The 15,074-nt window shown below is 55.9% G+C and overlaps 2 protein-coding genes and 1 pseudogene across 8 annotated transcripts in view; 2 read left to right on the forward strand and 1 right to left on the reverse strand.

Annotated features, from left to right (window-relative positions):
* The window catches only part of LOC100962651, a 16,254-nt pseudogene extending 6,800 nt beyond the window's left edge, over positions 1–9,454 (forward strand).
* On the forward strand, positions 3,322–5,312 carry AVPR2 (arginine vasopressin receptor 2). The gene is made up of 3 exons (XM_003802545.2): positions 3,322–3,372; positions 3,746–4,624; positions 5,057–5,312. The coding sequence occupies exons 1-3, from the start codon at positions 3,348–3,350 to the stop codon at positions 5,260–5,262; spliced, it is 1,110 nt and encodes a 369-aa protein (XP_003802593.1). The 5' UTR covers positions 3,322–3,347; the 3' UTR covers positions 5,263–5,312.
* ARHGAP4 (Rho GTPase activating protein 4) overlaps positions 5,884–15,074 on the reverse strand; it is a 16,603-nt gene continuing 7,412 nt past the window's right edge. The window contains exons 8-22 of one of the 7 annotated variants that reach the window (XM_003802586.3): positions 12,581–12,682; positions 12,224–12,415; positions 12,028–12,112; positions 11,789–11,816; positions 11,527–11,629; positions 9,807–9,867; positions 9,620–9,697; positions 9,408–9,542; positions 9,208–9,313; positions 8,889–9,122; positions 8,737–8,810; positions 8,475–8,658; positions 8,102–8,194; positions 7,428–7,527; positions 5,884–6,382 (exon numbers count right to left, since the gene is read on the reverse strand). In XM_003802586.3, coding sequence (XP_003802634.1) covers positions 6,170–6,382; positions 7,428–7,527; positions 8,102–8,194; positions 8,475–8,658; positions 8,737–8,810; positions 8,889–9,122; positions 9,208–9,313; positions 9,408–9,542; positions 9,620–9,697; positions 9,807–9,867; positions 11,527–11,629; positions 11,789–11,816; positions 12,028–12,112; positions 12,224–12,415; positions 12,581–12,682 — 1,788 coding nt within the window. In that variant the 3' untranslated portion in view covers positions 5,884–6,169. Of the gene's footprint in view, positions 6,383–7,427; positions 7,528–8,101; positions 8,234–8,474; positions 8,659–8,736; positions 9,123–9,207; positions 9,314–9,407; positions 9,543–9,619; positions 9,698–9,806; positions 9,868–11,526; positions 11,630–11,788; positions 11,859–12,027; positions 12,113–12,223; positions 12,416–12,580; positions 12,683–15,074 lie in introns of all 7 variants that reach the window. The other 6 variants (XM_023508452.1, XM_023508451.1, XM_023508449.1 and 3 more) reach the window with 6 other exon arrangements.

Raw genomic sequence — 15,074 nt, forward strand, 5'->3', positions numbered from 1 at the left:
CCTCCTGGGCTTAGGCAATTCCCTTGCCTCAGTCTCCCAAGTAGCTGGGACTACAGGCACCCGCCACAAGCCCGGCTATTTTTTTGTTGCAGTTTGGCCGGGGGCCGGATTTGAACCTGCCACCCTCGGTATGGGGCCGGTGCCCTGCCCACTAAGCCACAGGCGCCGCCCAAGCCCTATCTTTCGTGTCCCCTATAAGGTGGCTGGGGTAGGCAGTGGGACTCTGCCTGTCCTGGGCTTTCACCTGGCATAGTACCTGTGTGTACCTGCAGGCCCCCAGAGATTGAGGACTCTCAGCTGTGAAGCCAAGCTCTCCCTGTCACACCCTCTTGCCTTGGTGGCTCTGGGTTCCTGTTGCCAGTCTCCAGCACTTGTCTTGGCTAAACAGGGTAGAGCTGGGTCCTGGCTTTTGGGTGGACACAAACCCTGCTTATTGGAACCCAGGGGAGACTGCAGTGGTGGCCCCTACTCAACACTTTTCTCCAGGTCTGACAACAGGAAGCAGAAGGCCAGGGAGCAGAGATGGCCACAGGCTTGCCATAGCGTTCAGGGTTCCCAGCACACTGCTGGGATCTAGCCCTGCAGAAAAACTGATGGGCTCCCATTCACCCAGAAAGCTGGTATCACTTCCTCCAGCCTCCAGCTCCCATGGAATGAAAGAAGGGCTCGCTTCCAGACCCGGATGCCCCAGCACCACCCATGTCATTGCCACGTTTAACCTTTAGTCATCTGCCTCCCATTTTACAGAAGGGAGACCCAAGGCACAGAGAGCTGGGTGTAGCCTGTTCAAGGTCACACAGCGGGGTGGGGGGGTGGAGGAGCAAAACAGGGACTTGAGCCTTGCTTTGTCTTATTCCTCAGCCAGGGCCCTGAACCTCTCTGCCAATTGAGAGGCATCGTTATACAAAGACATTTGTCTCCTTGATAACAGAGTCCCAGAGCCACTCAGGGCCAGCAACTTGCATAGGCAAGGAAGACAAAAAGTGTGGGTAGGGTGAGATTTTTCCCCAGTGGCTTTTCCTGTGTCATCTGTTCTAGAACCTGGGGTGGATGGACCCTACTTTCTACTCTTTTGTAGATCACAAGGAAAGTGTGAGGACATGGGTGCTCTGAGGAGCTGCAGCTGCAGTGTTCAGGTAGCCAGTGTGCAAAGGGCTCAGCAAAAAACACAACAGACATGCATGAGTGCGGGGGGTGGGTGGGTGTGTCATGTGTGGTGTGGTGTGTACATGTGTGTGACACGTGTGGTGTGTGATGTGTAGGTGTGATGCATGTGGTGTGTGGAGTATTTGTGTGCCAGGAGCAAGGTATGGTTTGTACATGTGTATTTATGTGTGATGTGTGTAAGATATGTGATTTGTCTGTGTGGTATGATGTGTGGTATGTGAGACATGGATGCCTGTGTGGCATGGTATGTGCATGTGTGAGTAATATGTGTGGCATGTATGTGTGTCGTGTATTTGTCTGTGGTATGTGTTTGTGTGTAGAGTGTGCATGTGTGTGGTGGTGAGGTGTGTGGTATGAGCAGGGTCTGTATGGGGTGTGTGTGTGGTACTCCGTGGATACGTGATGCTGGGGGGGTGGGTGAGTGCCTGAATCTTTGGAAGACAGCCACTTGTGTCCCTTCTGCCCCTTGGGGCTGGGAGGGGCTGGGCCCCCCAGGCTTTCTGGGCAGGAAGAACAGCACTTGGCCGAGGGCCGCACTTGGGCCTGGTCAGTGGGAGGCTGTGTCCGTCTCCAGCGTCACAGGTCAACAGAAAAGACAGACAAACAGGAAAAAAGGAGCTGCCCTGGGCTGGGCCGGGCTAGCCTAGGCTGAGCCTCGAGGGACTGGGGGTGAGAAAGCACCTGGGCTGGGGGCTGTGGAGGACCCAGGTGAAGACGGGGCACAGTCTCCCCTCTCAGGCCCCTTGCACGTGGAGCAGGTACCTGGAAAGTGTGTCCCAGCACGTGTCATGTGACCGTGAATTCAGATGAGTGTGACTATGTCGAGTGTGAGTCTCAGTGGGCATACAGCTGCAGTGTGCAGGGAGACACATAAGAACCAGGAGGTTGGCTCCGCGCCTGTAGCTCAACCAGCTAAGGCGCCAGCCACGTACACCTAAGGTGGCGGGTTTGAATCCCCAGCCCGGACCCGCCAAACAACAACGATGGCTGCAACCAAAAAATAGCCGGGCGTTGTGGCGGGCGCCTGTGGTCCCAGCTACTTGGGAGGCAGAGGCAGGAGACTCGCTTGAGCCCAGGAGTTGGAGGTTGCTATGAGCTGTAATGCCATGGCACTCTACCCAGGGGGACAGCTTGAGGCTCTGTCTCAAAAAAAAAAAAAAAAAAAAAAAAAGAACCAGGAGGTTCCCAGCCCCCTTTCCAGAACAGGTAGTTGCAGGTGGGGGAGGAGGAAGAGGGTGGGGGTGGCCGTGGCTCCCACAGGACCCTGGAGAGGAAGCTGGATCTCACAGGGGCACATTAAGCCTTGGTTTGGCCCCTACCCCACCCCCTCCCTTCCTGTTCCTCATCTCGGGCCAAATGGCCAACCTAATTAAGGAGGAGGAGGGGCCTGAGTGGCCTGGGACGGGCCCAAAGAGGGGCAGAAAAAGCCTGGCTAGGGAAAAAGGAGTGACATTTTGGCTGGGCCAGGCCCACCCATTTCTGGCCTCAGTTTCCCCACTTATAAAATGTGGTGCTAAGTCATCTCTCAAAGCCACAGAATTTCATAAGGTGGGCCCTGCGGAGGGGTGGTGGGGGAGATCGTGGCTGGCAGGCACAGAGCCCACTGCTGGCCAAATCGGGGATGGGCTCAGGGCCCTCAGGAGTGGGGGGAAGGAGCCCTGGGGAAGGAACAGGGAGACATGTGGGAGGGGGAGAAGGAGGAAGTCCCCTCATGGGCAGGTCACTCCCAGAGGCTGGGTTTGGGCGGGGCAGCAATGGAGAGCAGATCCCAGCACCCGTCCACCTTCACGCCTGCCGCCCAGCTACCCAGGAGCCCACAAGCCTTGCCAGGTAAGGAGCTACAAAGGGGCCCTCTTGTGGAGTCCTCAGCCCTATGACTGAGGGCTTTCTTGGCCTCTATCGGGTCAGGGGTCTGTGTGTCTGCCTTGGGTGCCTTCTCCCAAATCCGGCTCTTTTGGGCTGCCTGGGGGGGTCCTGGGCACTGTTGTCTGTGTGACTGTCCCTCTCTACCTTCCCTGCCTAGGAGTGAGCGAGCACACACGCACTGACAGGTACCTGCCAGCCGGTCACCTCTAGGGCTCCCATCCAGAGACCACGGGCAGTGGGGCTGGCCCCTCCAGTGGAGGTTGAGTGTGTCCCCATCTCCCCCAGGCACTCAGGACACCTGCCTTGGCCCCACCATGTTTGTGGCATCAACCAACTCAGGTAAGGCTTCAGCATTGCACCCTGACCAGTGGACAGAGTGGGTCTGAGGGTGCAGAGAAGCCCCTTCAAAGACCTTCCCACCCTCCCCTCTGGGGCTGAGGATACAGTACCTCTTCCAAGCTGTCAATGAGCAGGGAGGGGAGAGAATGCCCTTCCCTCCTGGACCATAGGAGCCATATGTGCAATTCCCCAGACACACGGCTTCCTCAGAGGAGGGAGCCAGGATGTGGGTGTCAGAGGGGGATGAGGAAAACAAGAGTCCCAGGGTGGCTGCCCAGGCCACCAGCTCCAGCAGCAGGTGGGAGCCTCCTTGGGCCTGAGTCCCCTGCACAGCACACCCCCTAACTTGGCCTTCTCCCCCACCCCTGCCCAGCTGTGCCCAGGCCCCTCTCTGCACCCAGCCTGCCCGGCAACAGCAGCCAGGAGAAGCCACTGGATGCCCGGGACCCGCTGCTGGCCCAGGTAGAGCTGGCCCTGCTCTCCACAGTCTTTGTGGCCGTGGCCCTGAGCAATGGCCTGGTGCTGGGGGCCCTGGCACGACGGGGACGGCGGGGCCGCTGGGCACCTATGCACGTCTTCATCGGCCACTTGTGCCTGGCCGACCTGGCTGTGGCTCTTTTCCAAGTGCTGCCTCAGCTGGCCTGGGACGCCACTGACCGTTTCCGTGGGCCTGATGCCCTGTGTCGGGCCGTCAAGTACTTGCAGATGGTGGGTATGTACGCCTCTTCCTACATGATCCTGGCCATGACACTGGACCGCCACCGCGCCATTTGCCGTCCCATGCTTGCATACCGCCACGGAGGTGGGGCTCACTGGAACCGGCCAGTGCTGGTGGCCTGGGCCTTCTCTCTCCTTTTCAGCCTGCCCCAGCTCTTTATCTTTGCCCAGCGTGAAGTGAAAGATGGGGTCCTCGACTGCTGGGCCTGCTTTGCAGAACCCTGGGGACTTCGTGCCTATGTCACCTGGATTGCCCTGATGGTGTTCGTGGCACCTGCCCTGGGTATTGCTGCCTGTCAAGTGCTCATCTTCCGGGAGATTCATGCCAGTCTAGTGCCAGGGCGATCAGAGAGGGCTAGTGGCCGCTGTGGGGGGCGCTGGACAGGCACTCCCAGCGAAGGAGCCCGGGTGTCGGCTGCCATGGCCAAGACCGTAAGGATGACACTGGTGATTGTGATCGTCTATGTGCTGTGCTGGGCGCCCTTCTTCCTTGTGCAGCTGTGGGCAGCGTGGGATCCAGAAGCACCTCGGGAAGGTGGGTGTGGCTGGGTCATGGGGACCACTCGGGCTCAGCTGCACACACTCCTCTGTCCTCCATGGACACACACACCCAGATGTGGGCCCCATGAGCACTCATGCACTGGTACCAGCCTGACTCTGGATGCCTGGGAGCCCCTTGCCCGTACCCATGCAGACCACCCCAACTTGAGCCCTCTACTGCCCACTCAGGAACCAGATTCAAAGGCCTAAGTGTGAGCTATAGGCCCCTTATCCCTGCCTTGCCTGCACCCACTCTGCCCTCTTTCCCCTCCTTGGGCTCTGCCTTGAGCTTGCTTATCTGGTGGCAAGTACCCCTGAGCTGAGGGGCAGACTTGAACCTCAGGGAGGGAGGAGTTTGGTCTCTAAGGGGACTGCTGGCCTCTAGTGGGCATTTAGGGTTACAGCCCCACCCCCGGACACCCCACAGGGCCACCTTTCGTGCTGCTCATGCTACTGGCCAGCCTCAACAGCTGCACCAACCCCTGGATCTATGCCTCCTTCAGCAGCAGTGTCTCCTCGGAGCTACGCAGTCTGCTCTGCTGTGCCCGGAGGCACAGCCCGCCCAGTCTGGGGCCTCAGGAGGAGTCTTGTGCCACTGCCAGTTCCTCCCTGGCCAAGGACATATCTTCCTAAGGGGCTAGCAGGCACCTTCCTTCCAGAGGCACCATGAAACTCAGCTGCCTGGTGGGGATGCTGTCACAGAGAACTGGTCAGAGCCTGTGGTCCTGGGCACCCCTCCACCCCCAGCTGGTCCCTAGCTGTTTGAAGAAGTTTCAGGCTGCAAGACATGAGGACGTGAGGGGCTCCTTAGTTCCTCCATATCAGCTGGGCGGGGGACAATAGCAGAGGCCCAGACAACACAGGAGAGACAGAGATCCTTAGCAGCCAAAGAGGAAGGACCAGGGTGAGGCTAGGACCAGTCTATGCCTCTCTAGTCCTCAACTTCTTCTCTCCCTAATAAAAGCTGCAGCTAATTTTCTACATGGTGAGGGGGCCTCCTTCAATTAGGGTAATGGGGTGGGGTGGCGTGTGTGGCAGCACACACCCATGGGCACAGCTCGGGAAGCCAACATGCAAGCAACCAAACCTTCAAAAGTTGCAGGTCCCCAAGTGAAATAGCCATCACATGGACACCACCCAACCTGTTGTTTTAGCATCACCTCTAGCGTGGGGGTGCGGGGGTCCTGTATGTACCTCCCCAGCCCCTCAAGACAGACAGCTAGCTCACACTGGGGAACGAATTCATTGGTCTTTATGAATTGCGGCTCCCCAAACCCCCTGCCAGGCAGCTGAGAAAGAGCTCATCAGAGCAAGGGTGCCTGCCACCTAATGGCTGCTGCTGAGCCTTCACAGCAAGGCCTCCTTCCTCAGCTGCCCCAAAAGGGGCCTATGCCAGGGTTGGGCGCAGGCAGGGCATGGGCTGGGACCCCTATTTGGGCAGCCTCACCCTCCTCTGTACTTGGGAGAAGCAGAGGGCTGGGGAGAGTGGCCAGTCTCTGGTGGCCACCTGGGGCAAGGTCAGGCCCACAGAGACTGCACCTCAGTGTGGGTTGAGGGTTGAGTCTAGACCCTGGGTATTTGACACTGAGGGTGAAGCTGGGGCCCCAGGGCTACGGGAGAAGCCTTTGTTCCTGCCCAGGCGGCTACAGGACCCTGGGCTGGGGGAGGTGGCAGACACTGGCCTGAGGCCCTGGCGAATAGCCGTCTTTCCCAAGAGCTCCTGAAACACGGAGTCCATGTTCTGCGCCACAGCCTGGCAAAGCAGAGAGGGAGGGTGTTCAGTGAGTGCGTCTCCTCATCTGCCAGACCCTGCCCAGGCCTCTACCTAAGCTCCTCCCCCTCCAGAAACAAAGGCCTCCTGCCATTACCCTGTAACCAGGGCCCCTCCTTTCCATGGGCCACACAGTGCTCAGTGCTGGGCACAGCTGCCTGCCCCTCCTCCCTCAGCCTCCAGGCCACCTCCCCCACTCCACATCTGATTTCTCTCCTGCCACCTTGGTGTTTCTGTCACAATCTCCTTTGGGGACAGCAATTGCTTGGCCTAGTCCTGGGCTCACTTTCCCTGGCTAAGATCATATCCTACCCCAGCCTCATAGGCCATCAGCATGCAGGGGACGCCCAGGCCAATGTCCTCCCGTGGGGTCTCCCAGATACCCTCTTCCATCCCCCCACTGCCTGGCTCCTGCTCCTGCATGTCCACCCCACCTGTCAGACTCCCTTGGCCAAGGGCTGGTCGACACCTGGGTCACCCACATGCTCTTCGGCTCTCTCCTGGGGCTCAGTGACTGTCCCCACTAGTGCTCACAGAGCCTGCTGCACAGAGCAGGGAGCAGGGTCCCACAGGCTGTGCCCATTGTCGGCTATGCCCTGAGCCTGCTCTCTGCCCCATAAGAGCTGCTACTGCCCTATCCTGCTCCTAGCCACCCATCCCTTCTTGCCTCTCTGCCATCTGTCCCTTTCATCCTCCCCAACATGCCAAGAGCCTGCCATGTCACCGCCTGGTACCTAGCCTGGCTCCAGATGCCCTGGAGCCCCTCACCCATACCCATGCAGACCACCTCAATTTGAGCCTGCCACTCCCCACTCAGGAACCAAACCTGAAGACCCAAGCATGATCTACAGGCCCCTCATCCCCACCCTACCTGCACCCACTCTGCCCTCTTTCCCCTCCCCGGGCTCTGCCCTGGGCATGCTTATCTGGTGGCAAGTACCCCTGAGCTGAGGAACAGATACTTGAACCTCAGGGAGGGAGGAGTTTGGTTTTCCTCACCTGCCACCTTGCTAGTCCAAGCTCTTACCTTATCCACCTCCATGTGTTGTTCTGGGGAGGATGGGACCAAGCAGTGCCGTCTGTACCCAGAGGGGCCCACAACCGCGGGTAGGGTGCACACCTCTGGCCTGCAAGGCACAGACAGTGAGCACAGTGGGTGACCCTGGAAAGCCCTTGAGCTAACTTGGTAGTGACTCCTCCTATCCCGGGATATTGTCAAAGAGAAGGGGCTGGGCTCTGCGCCTGTAACTCAGCGGCTAGGGCTCCAGCCACATACACCAGAGCTGGTGTGTTCAAATCCAGCCCAGGCCTGCTAAACAACAATGACAACTACAACCAAAAAATAGTCAGGTGTTGTGGCAGGGGCCTGTAGTCCCAGCTACTTGGGAGGCTGAGGCAAGAGAATCGCTTAAGCCCAAGAGTTCGAGGTTGCTGTGAGCTGTGACACCACAGCACTCTACCCAGGGCGACAGAATAAGAATCTGTCTCAAAAAAAAAAAAAAAAGAGAGAGAGAGAAGAGGCTGGCCCCAGTGATCACCAAGCTCCTCTAGAGCCTCTCCCTTTCACAGTCAGGCTGTGACTCCTCCTTTCTCAGTAGCCCTTATCTGACAACCCCCAACCCCTACATGGCCCAAGCCTAACTCCAGCACCCTCTGGCCTGGGACAGTCCACATGATCTTCCTGTCTTTTCCCTTGCTTACCGATAGGTGGACTCCAAGGCCAGAAGCCCCTCTGGAGTGCTCCCCAGCTCCACTGTAGCCTGTGAGCCTGGGCCTGCCACCTGCTTCTCTGTCCTGGATGGGAGAACAGCATGGGGACCTGGGGCCAGAAGCCTAAGCACCAGCCAGAAGTGGTCTGGTCAGAAATGCCCAGCCAGCCCTATGGAACCTGCCTTGGGGAAAGAGGAGGGCAGCAACCTATATGTAGACAGCTGTGGCCTAAGCACCATGCGAGTAAGAGTAGTGACTTCCAGAGACAGGTGGCTAAGGGCCAGGCTGGGGCAGCCTTGGCCATTGAGGCCTGGCAGGGCTGGAGCAGAAATGGCGGGCTGTCCCTGCAGTGGGGCCCACTCACCCTGCAGGCAGCATGATGTACTTGTGAGGAATGAGTCCCCGTGTCCCAGCGTGCTCCCCTCGCCACCAGTCACTAGAAGCTCGCTCATGCAGCCGCAGCACGTCCCCACGCTGGAATGTTAGCTCCTGGGCAGTGCGGCCCATGTAGGCAAAGCAGGCCACAGCCTCCAAAACCCCCTCTAGATCTGAGGAGATGAGAGAGTCAAAGTGGGGATGGAGCAGGTACCTGGGGGAGGCAGGGGTGCTCCTGCCCAACTCCTTACCATCCTCCTGGGTTGTGGCCTCCGCTTCCAGCTCTGGCTCATGCTCCCCTGCCAGGCCCTCCAGCTGAGCATCCCTGGGGTTTGGAGCAGAGCAAGGCAGGTAAGGGGCCCTTCCCTCCACAGGATCCCCCCAGGCAGTACCAAGAGTGTACCCCAGGCAGCTGGTGTTAGGCGGAGCCATGCACTTCTCGTAGACAGGGCCGGGCAGTGTGGTAACAGCTGGGAACACCTGAGCAGGCTGCATGATCAGCGTCTGCACCAGCTGGTTCACCCGGCTCTGCAAGGCCACTGGGTCTTGCCCAGCAGGCACGGGCAGCAGTGTTGGCCCAAAGCACACGGCCAGGTTGTAGGGGTCCATCATGTTCTCGTCGCTGTACTGGGCCAGGCTGAGGGTACATATGGTTGCAAGCAGGGAGCTCCCACTTATTGTCCCCCCAGCCCTCACCCCAGCTCACCCCAAGAAGTACTCACTGGCTGAGGAAGGCAAAGAGGTAGCGCAGGACCACCAGCACTGATGGCGGCAGGCGGGCCAGCAGGCGGCTTACATGCTCCACGCGCTCTGCCACAGCCTCCAGCTCTGTGGCCAGGGCCGCCCCCCAAAAAGAGCCTGGTGAGTGGCACTGCCACTAGTGAGCATGCCCCCACTCAACCGCACTGGGCCCCAGCCTGACCTGAAGCAGCCACCAGCTCCCTGAACAGGTCTGAGGGGAAGAGCGGGGACTCCAAGCTCCGGAAGTAGAGCTTCAGTACCCCAGCCACCGAGTCCAGGTCACGGGCGCTGCAGCCTTCCACTAGTGGGTCCTCCCCTGCAGACAAATGATGTGGGTTGGGTGAGGAGGCCGAAGCTCTGTCCTCCCTCGCACCCCAACGCAGCCATCCTCACCTCTCTCAAAGGCATCTCGAATCTCTGACACTCGGGGCTGGGCACCTGACACCCGGAAGATGCCTTCGTGCTGCAGGCCTGTGGGAGCACAGGGAGGTACTGGGCACCCAGACCCACTTTGCCCTCCCAAGACTGACCCCAGGTCCTGCCTGGCATCAGGGCAGCAGGAGGGCCAGGACTGGCTTACCATGGAGGTTAATGAAGCGGATGCAGCTCTCCACCACCAGGGGTACAGGCTGGCCTGAGCTCTGTGGACAGAGAGGGTGTCCTGCCCTGTCACTCAATCACTTTCATTTTCCTTAACAATACATTACCATTGTCAGCATAGAAACCCAGCATGCAGTTCGCCAGACTCACTCTTAAGTATCTGATATTTATTTTTCTTTTCTTTTTTTTTTTTTTTTGACAGAGTCTCAAGCTGTCACCCTGGGTAGAGTGCCATAGCATCACAGCTCACAGCAACCTCCAACTCCTGGGCTCAAGTGAGTCTCCTGCCTCTGCCTCCCAAGTAGCTGGGACCACAGGCGCCCGCCACAACGCCTGGCCATTTTTTGGTTGCAGCCATCATTGTTGTTTGGTGGGCCCGGGCTGGATTTGAACCCGCCACCTTAGGTGTATGTGGCTGACGCCTTAGCCACTTGAGCCACAGGCACCGAGCCTATTTCTTTTTTTTTGAGACAGAGTCTCACTCTGTCACCCTGGGTACAGTGCCATAATGTCATAGGTCACAGCAACCTCAAACTCTTGGGCTCAAGTGATTCTCTTGTCTCAGCCTCCCAAGTACCTAGGACTACAGGTGCCTGACACAATGCTTAGCTGTTTTGAGAGATGAGGTTTCACTCTGGCTCAGGCTGGTCTCGAACCTGTAAACTCAGGCAATCCACCCACCTCCGCCTCCCAAGTGCTGGGATTATAGGCATGAGCCACCGTGCCCAGCTAGTTTTTCTATTTTTAGCAGAGATGGGGTCTTGGTCTTGCTCTTGCTCAGGCTGGTCTCCAGCTGTTGAGCTCAGGCAATCCACCCACCTCAGCCTCCCAGAGTGCTGGGATTATAGGCAGAAGCCACCACGCCCAGGCGTGTCTGACATTTCTGATACTATATCAGGTAATGCTTTACGTCTAATTTGCAAACTATTTATTGTTGGAATGTAAAATTGCAATCAAACTCTGTATGCTGACCTTGAATCAAGTAACACTGCAAAACTCAAATTTTGTTCATGTAAATAGCCTCTCAAGGTCAAGTGTAGTGGCTCATGCTGCAATTCCAGCATTTTGGGAGGCTGAGGTGAAAAGATCACTTGAGGTCAGAAGTTCTAGACCATCCTGAGCAACATAATGAGACCCTGTCTCTACAAAAAAAAAATTATTATCAGGGCATGCTGGAATGTGCCTGTGGTTCTAGCTACTCAGAAGGCTGACCCAAAAGGATTGCTAGAGCCCAGGAGTTTGAGGTCTCAGTGAACTATGAAGATGCTACTGCATTCTAGCCAGGGCAATAGAGAAAGACTATGTCTCAATAAATAAATAGCCTGCCAAATATTTTGAATGTTCTTTGTACATAATCACATCATTGCAAATGACAGTGTTATTTCTTCTTTTCTGATCTCTTTTGCTTCCCTTGTTTTACTGTCCAGGGTCCCCAGTAGCAGCATGCTGGCCACAAGTGGAGCTTATGGGCATCTTGTGTTTATCCCAGTTGCGGGGAAACTCTCAACATCACCCCCCTAAAAATGCTGCTGCCCCATCACTATTTAAGGATGCAGCTTTTAATCAGTGAAGGCCATGAGGGATACCAGCAGGGGCCTTTGGGCCCACTCAGCAAGAGAGAGTTGCCCAGTGGCCAAGAATGGAGGACACTGGGATCAAGCCACCACTCGGCCACAGAGTGTGCAAGGCAGAGCACATACCTGGATAAACTTCTCCATATCACCCCCAAAGAGTCTCTGGTTATACTGGGAGCTGGGGCGGGGGTGGTGGCTCTTCTGGAATTTTCTCTGTGTGTACTGGGTCCTATAGTAAACAAGAGCTCGCTCTGAGGAACGTGGGCATAGAGCAGAGGATGCCTTACCCCCAGCCTGGCTAAGCAGGGCTCTGGGCTTCTTGAGTTATTACAGAATTCACTGAGCAGCCTAGGTCCTTGCAAAACCCAGCCCCTCATGACAGACTCACCAAGAAATCTTCTGCTCCTCCTTGTCACCTGGAGATGAGAAAATGCTGGTCTGCCTCTCAGGCTGGAGGTCTTCAATGGACCCCAGAGAGAAAAGTGTGGCCCAGAGGCCCAGGGCCAAGGGCAGGAAAAAGGTCAAGACTTAGTCTCCACATACAACCAACTTCTTTGGGCGGCGTGGACCATGGACTGGGTAGGGTCCCCAGGCAGAGGAGAAGAGGGCAGAGAAGAAGGTGCCTACCTCGCTGTATAGCCTCCTGCAGCTTCTCATGTTTGGCCTGCAGCTTGGCGAGGATGCTCCGTCCACTCAGGAACTCCTGAAGCTTCTGAGAAGCCCAGAGAAGAGCCCAGAGTTTCAGTCCTGACTCTGGCCCTCCCTCTGCCCTCTCCACTCCCCTGTGTGCCCACCTCCTCATACCCAGCCCAGCCCTCCCCACCGTGAGGTAGAAGGTCTCTGTCTCCTGCTGCTGGCCCCGTCTACGGCCTGCCTGCCGGCTGCCTGGGTCTGAGCTGGTGGACTTGAGGGACTCAGTGGAGGGGCTGGTCTGGAAGGAATCAAGCACATCCCCATCCTCTGATGCCACCACCTCCAGTAGGGCCTGCAGCGTCGCCTTCAGCGTCTTGTTCACCTGGAGAGGGGACAGCACCAAGGTGGTAACAAGGGTGGGAGGAGATGGAGAACAGGAAGGACAGGTCAGAGGAATGGGGAAGAGGGGCTGCTGCCACTTGGGAGGGTGGTGGCCAGGGTGGCGAATTCCAGATCCCTGTCCCAACCCTAGGCCAGCTACCCATACCTCTTCTGTCTCTATGGTCTGTTGGTCCAGGCGGCTCTGGATGTTCTGGGCTCTGGGCAGAATCTCATCCCGCAGCTCCATCTCAACCTGGATCTCGGCCACCTGTACAGAGAGCCAAGCATGGGAGTGGGGATAAGCAGCAAATGCTCAAGGTATAAAGAAATCAAGTATACCTCTGCTGCCTGGTGGCTGAGTAGGCCCAACAGTCCTAGACACTTAAAGTGAAGAATGGTAAGGTGTCTTCCCAGGAGAAATGTAGGTCCACACCGAGACCCATCCATGAATGCTCATGACAGCATTACTCACACTAGCCCAGAGGTGGAAACAGTTCAGGTGACCACCAACGGGCAGGTGGATGGATGAGCCAGTTGTAGTCTGTCCACACAATGGAGCCACACAATTCAGCCACAAAAAGGCATAAAGCCTGATCCTTGCTACAGCACATAAAGACCCTGAAAGTGTGAGGCTCAGTGAAGGAGGCCAGGTGCAAAGCCACTCACACAAAACGCCCAGATAGACAGAAAGCAGGATGTTGAGTGCCAGGGGCTGGGAGAGGGGGAGTGGGCAATGGTGACTAACAGGTGCCAACTTTTTTTTCAGGGTGATGAAAGTGTTCTGGAACTAGATACTGGTGATGGCTGTACAACTCTGAATATGCTATTCAATAAAAACCACTGAATGTTACAGTTTAAATGGGTCAGTTGTATGGTATGGGTAAATTATATGAAATTACATCTCAATAAAACTGTTTATTTAAGATAGAATGGTAGGCTGGGAGCTGTGGCTCATGCCTGTAATCTCAGCACTTGGGGAGGCCAAGGCAGGAGGATCAATTGATGCCAGGAGTTTCAGATGCCTCACAAATATTGGAAGACCCTGTTTCCACAGAAAATTAAAAACTGAACCAGGCATGGTGGCACATACCTGTAGTTCCAGAGCTGAGGCATGAGGATTACTTGAGCCCAGGAGTTGAAGGTTACAGTGACCTATGATTATGCCATTGTACAGCCTGGGTAACAGAGTGAAACCCTATCTGAAAGGAAGGGAAGAAGGGAGGGAGAAAATAAGGAAGGAAGGAAGGAAGGAAGGAAGGAAGGAAGGAAGAGAGGGAGGGAGGGAGGGATGGATTCTAGACTAAAAGAACATAGAACCTCCTAGAGAGGCAAATCCATCTGCAAACAAGTACTATACCAAATGAGTGTATGACTGTTTCCACCAGTTCAGGAGGAAAGACCCCCACAATGCCTGATCTGTTCAGGAGTGTGGGTATGAGGTGGCAATAAGCACACAGCAATGAGCATGTGCTAGTGATAATGACCTAGAGAGCTAAGCAGTATTCTCAGCTGGAGTAATTATTAATCCAGAATAAAATGCAGAATTGTCTAAGGAAGGACAAGGAATCCTAATACAGTAAGTACATGGCTCAGATGTGAACAGTATTTGTTGTCATCGTAGTTTCTTTTTCCCAGGCTGCAGTGCAGCGGAAGCAAGCAATCATGGCTCAATGTAGCCTTGAGCTCCTGGGTTTAGGTGATCCTCCTGCCTCAGCTTCCCCAATAGCTGGGACTACAGGAGCATAACACCATGCCTGGCTATGATTTTAATTTCTTTGTAGAGATGGGGTCTTGCTTGTTCTTCATTGTTCTCAAACTCCTGGCCTCAAGCAATCCTCCTGCCTTGGTCTCCCTAAGTGTTGGGATTATAAGCATGAGCCACCACGTGTGGCCTGTTGTCATCTTAATTTTTTTTTTTTTGAGATAGTCTCACTATGTCGCCTTCAGTAGAGTGCCGTGGTGCCACAGCTCACAGCAACTTCAAATTTTGGAGCTCAAGTGATTCTCTTGCCTCAGCCTCCCAAGTAGCTGGGACTATAGGCTCCCGCCACAACGCCTGGCTATTTTGTTGTTTTAGCTGGATGGCCCGGGCCGGGTTAAAACTCACCAGCCTTGGTATATGTGGCCGGCATCCTAGCCGCTGAGCTACAGGCGCCAAGACTGAACATTAATTTAAGCCAAAAACTCTGGGATGACTCCATTGGGAGAACGAGACAAGGTGAAGCATGTGGGCAGGTGAAGGAGATGGCAATGGTCTTGACTCCTAATCAGCATGGAGGGTGGTAGAGCTTACTTGTGTGATGTAAACACTGGAAGACTGCAAGGTGGCTATTTCTGGGGTTGGGAATTGGGAGCAGGAAGGGTGAGTTAGAGTATGACCTCGTAAGCCCAGGGTAATGTTGAACTTTTAAAACTATAACTTTGGGGGCAGTGCCTGTGGCTCAGGGAGTAGGGTGCTGGCCCCATATACCATAGGTGGTAGGTTCAAACCTGGCCCTGGCCAAAAACTGCAAAAAAAAAAAAAATAAAATGTTTCAGTGTTGCACAAGTAAGATGTTAAAAGGCGGGCGGTGCCTGTGGCTCGGGGGGTAGGGTGCCAGCCCCATATACCAAGGGTGGCAGGTTCAAACCTGGCCCCGGCCAAACTGCAACAAAAAAAA

Source organism: Otolemur garnettii, unplaced genomic scaffold (genome assembly GCF_000181295.1).
Source record: "Otolemur garnettii isolate 467f Iridium unplaced genomic scaffold, OtoGar3 scaffold00249, whole genome shotgun sequence".
Taxonomy (NCBI): domain Eukaryota; kingdom Metazoa; phylum Chordata; class Mammalia; order Primates; family Galagidae; genus Otolemur; species Otolemur garnettii.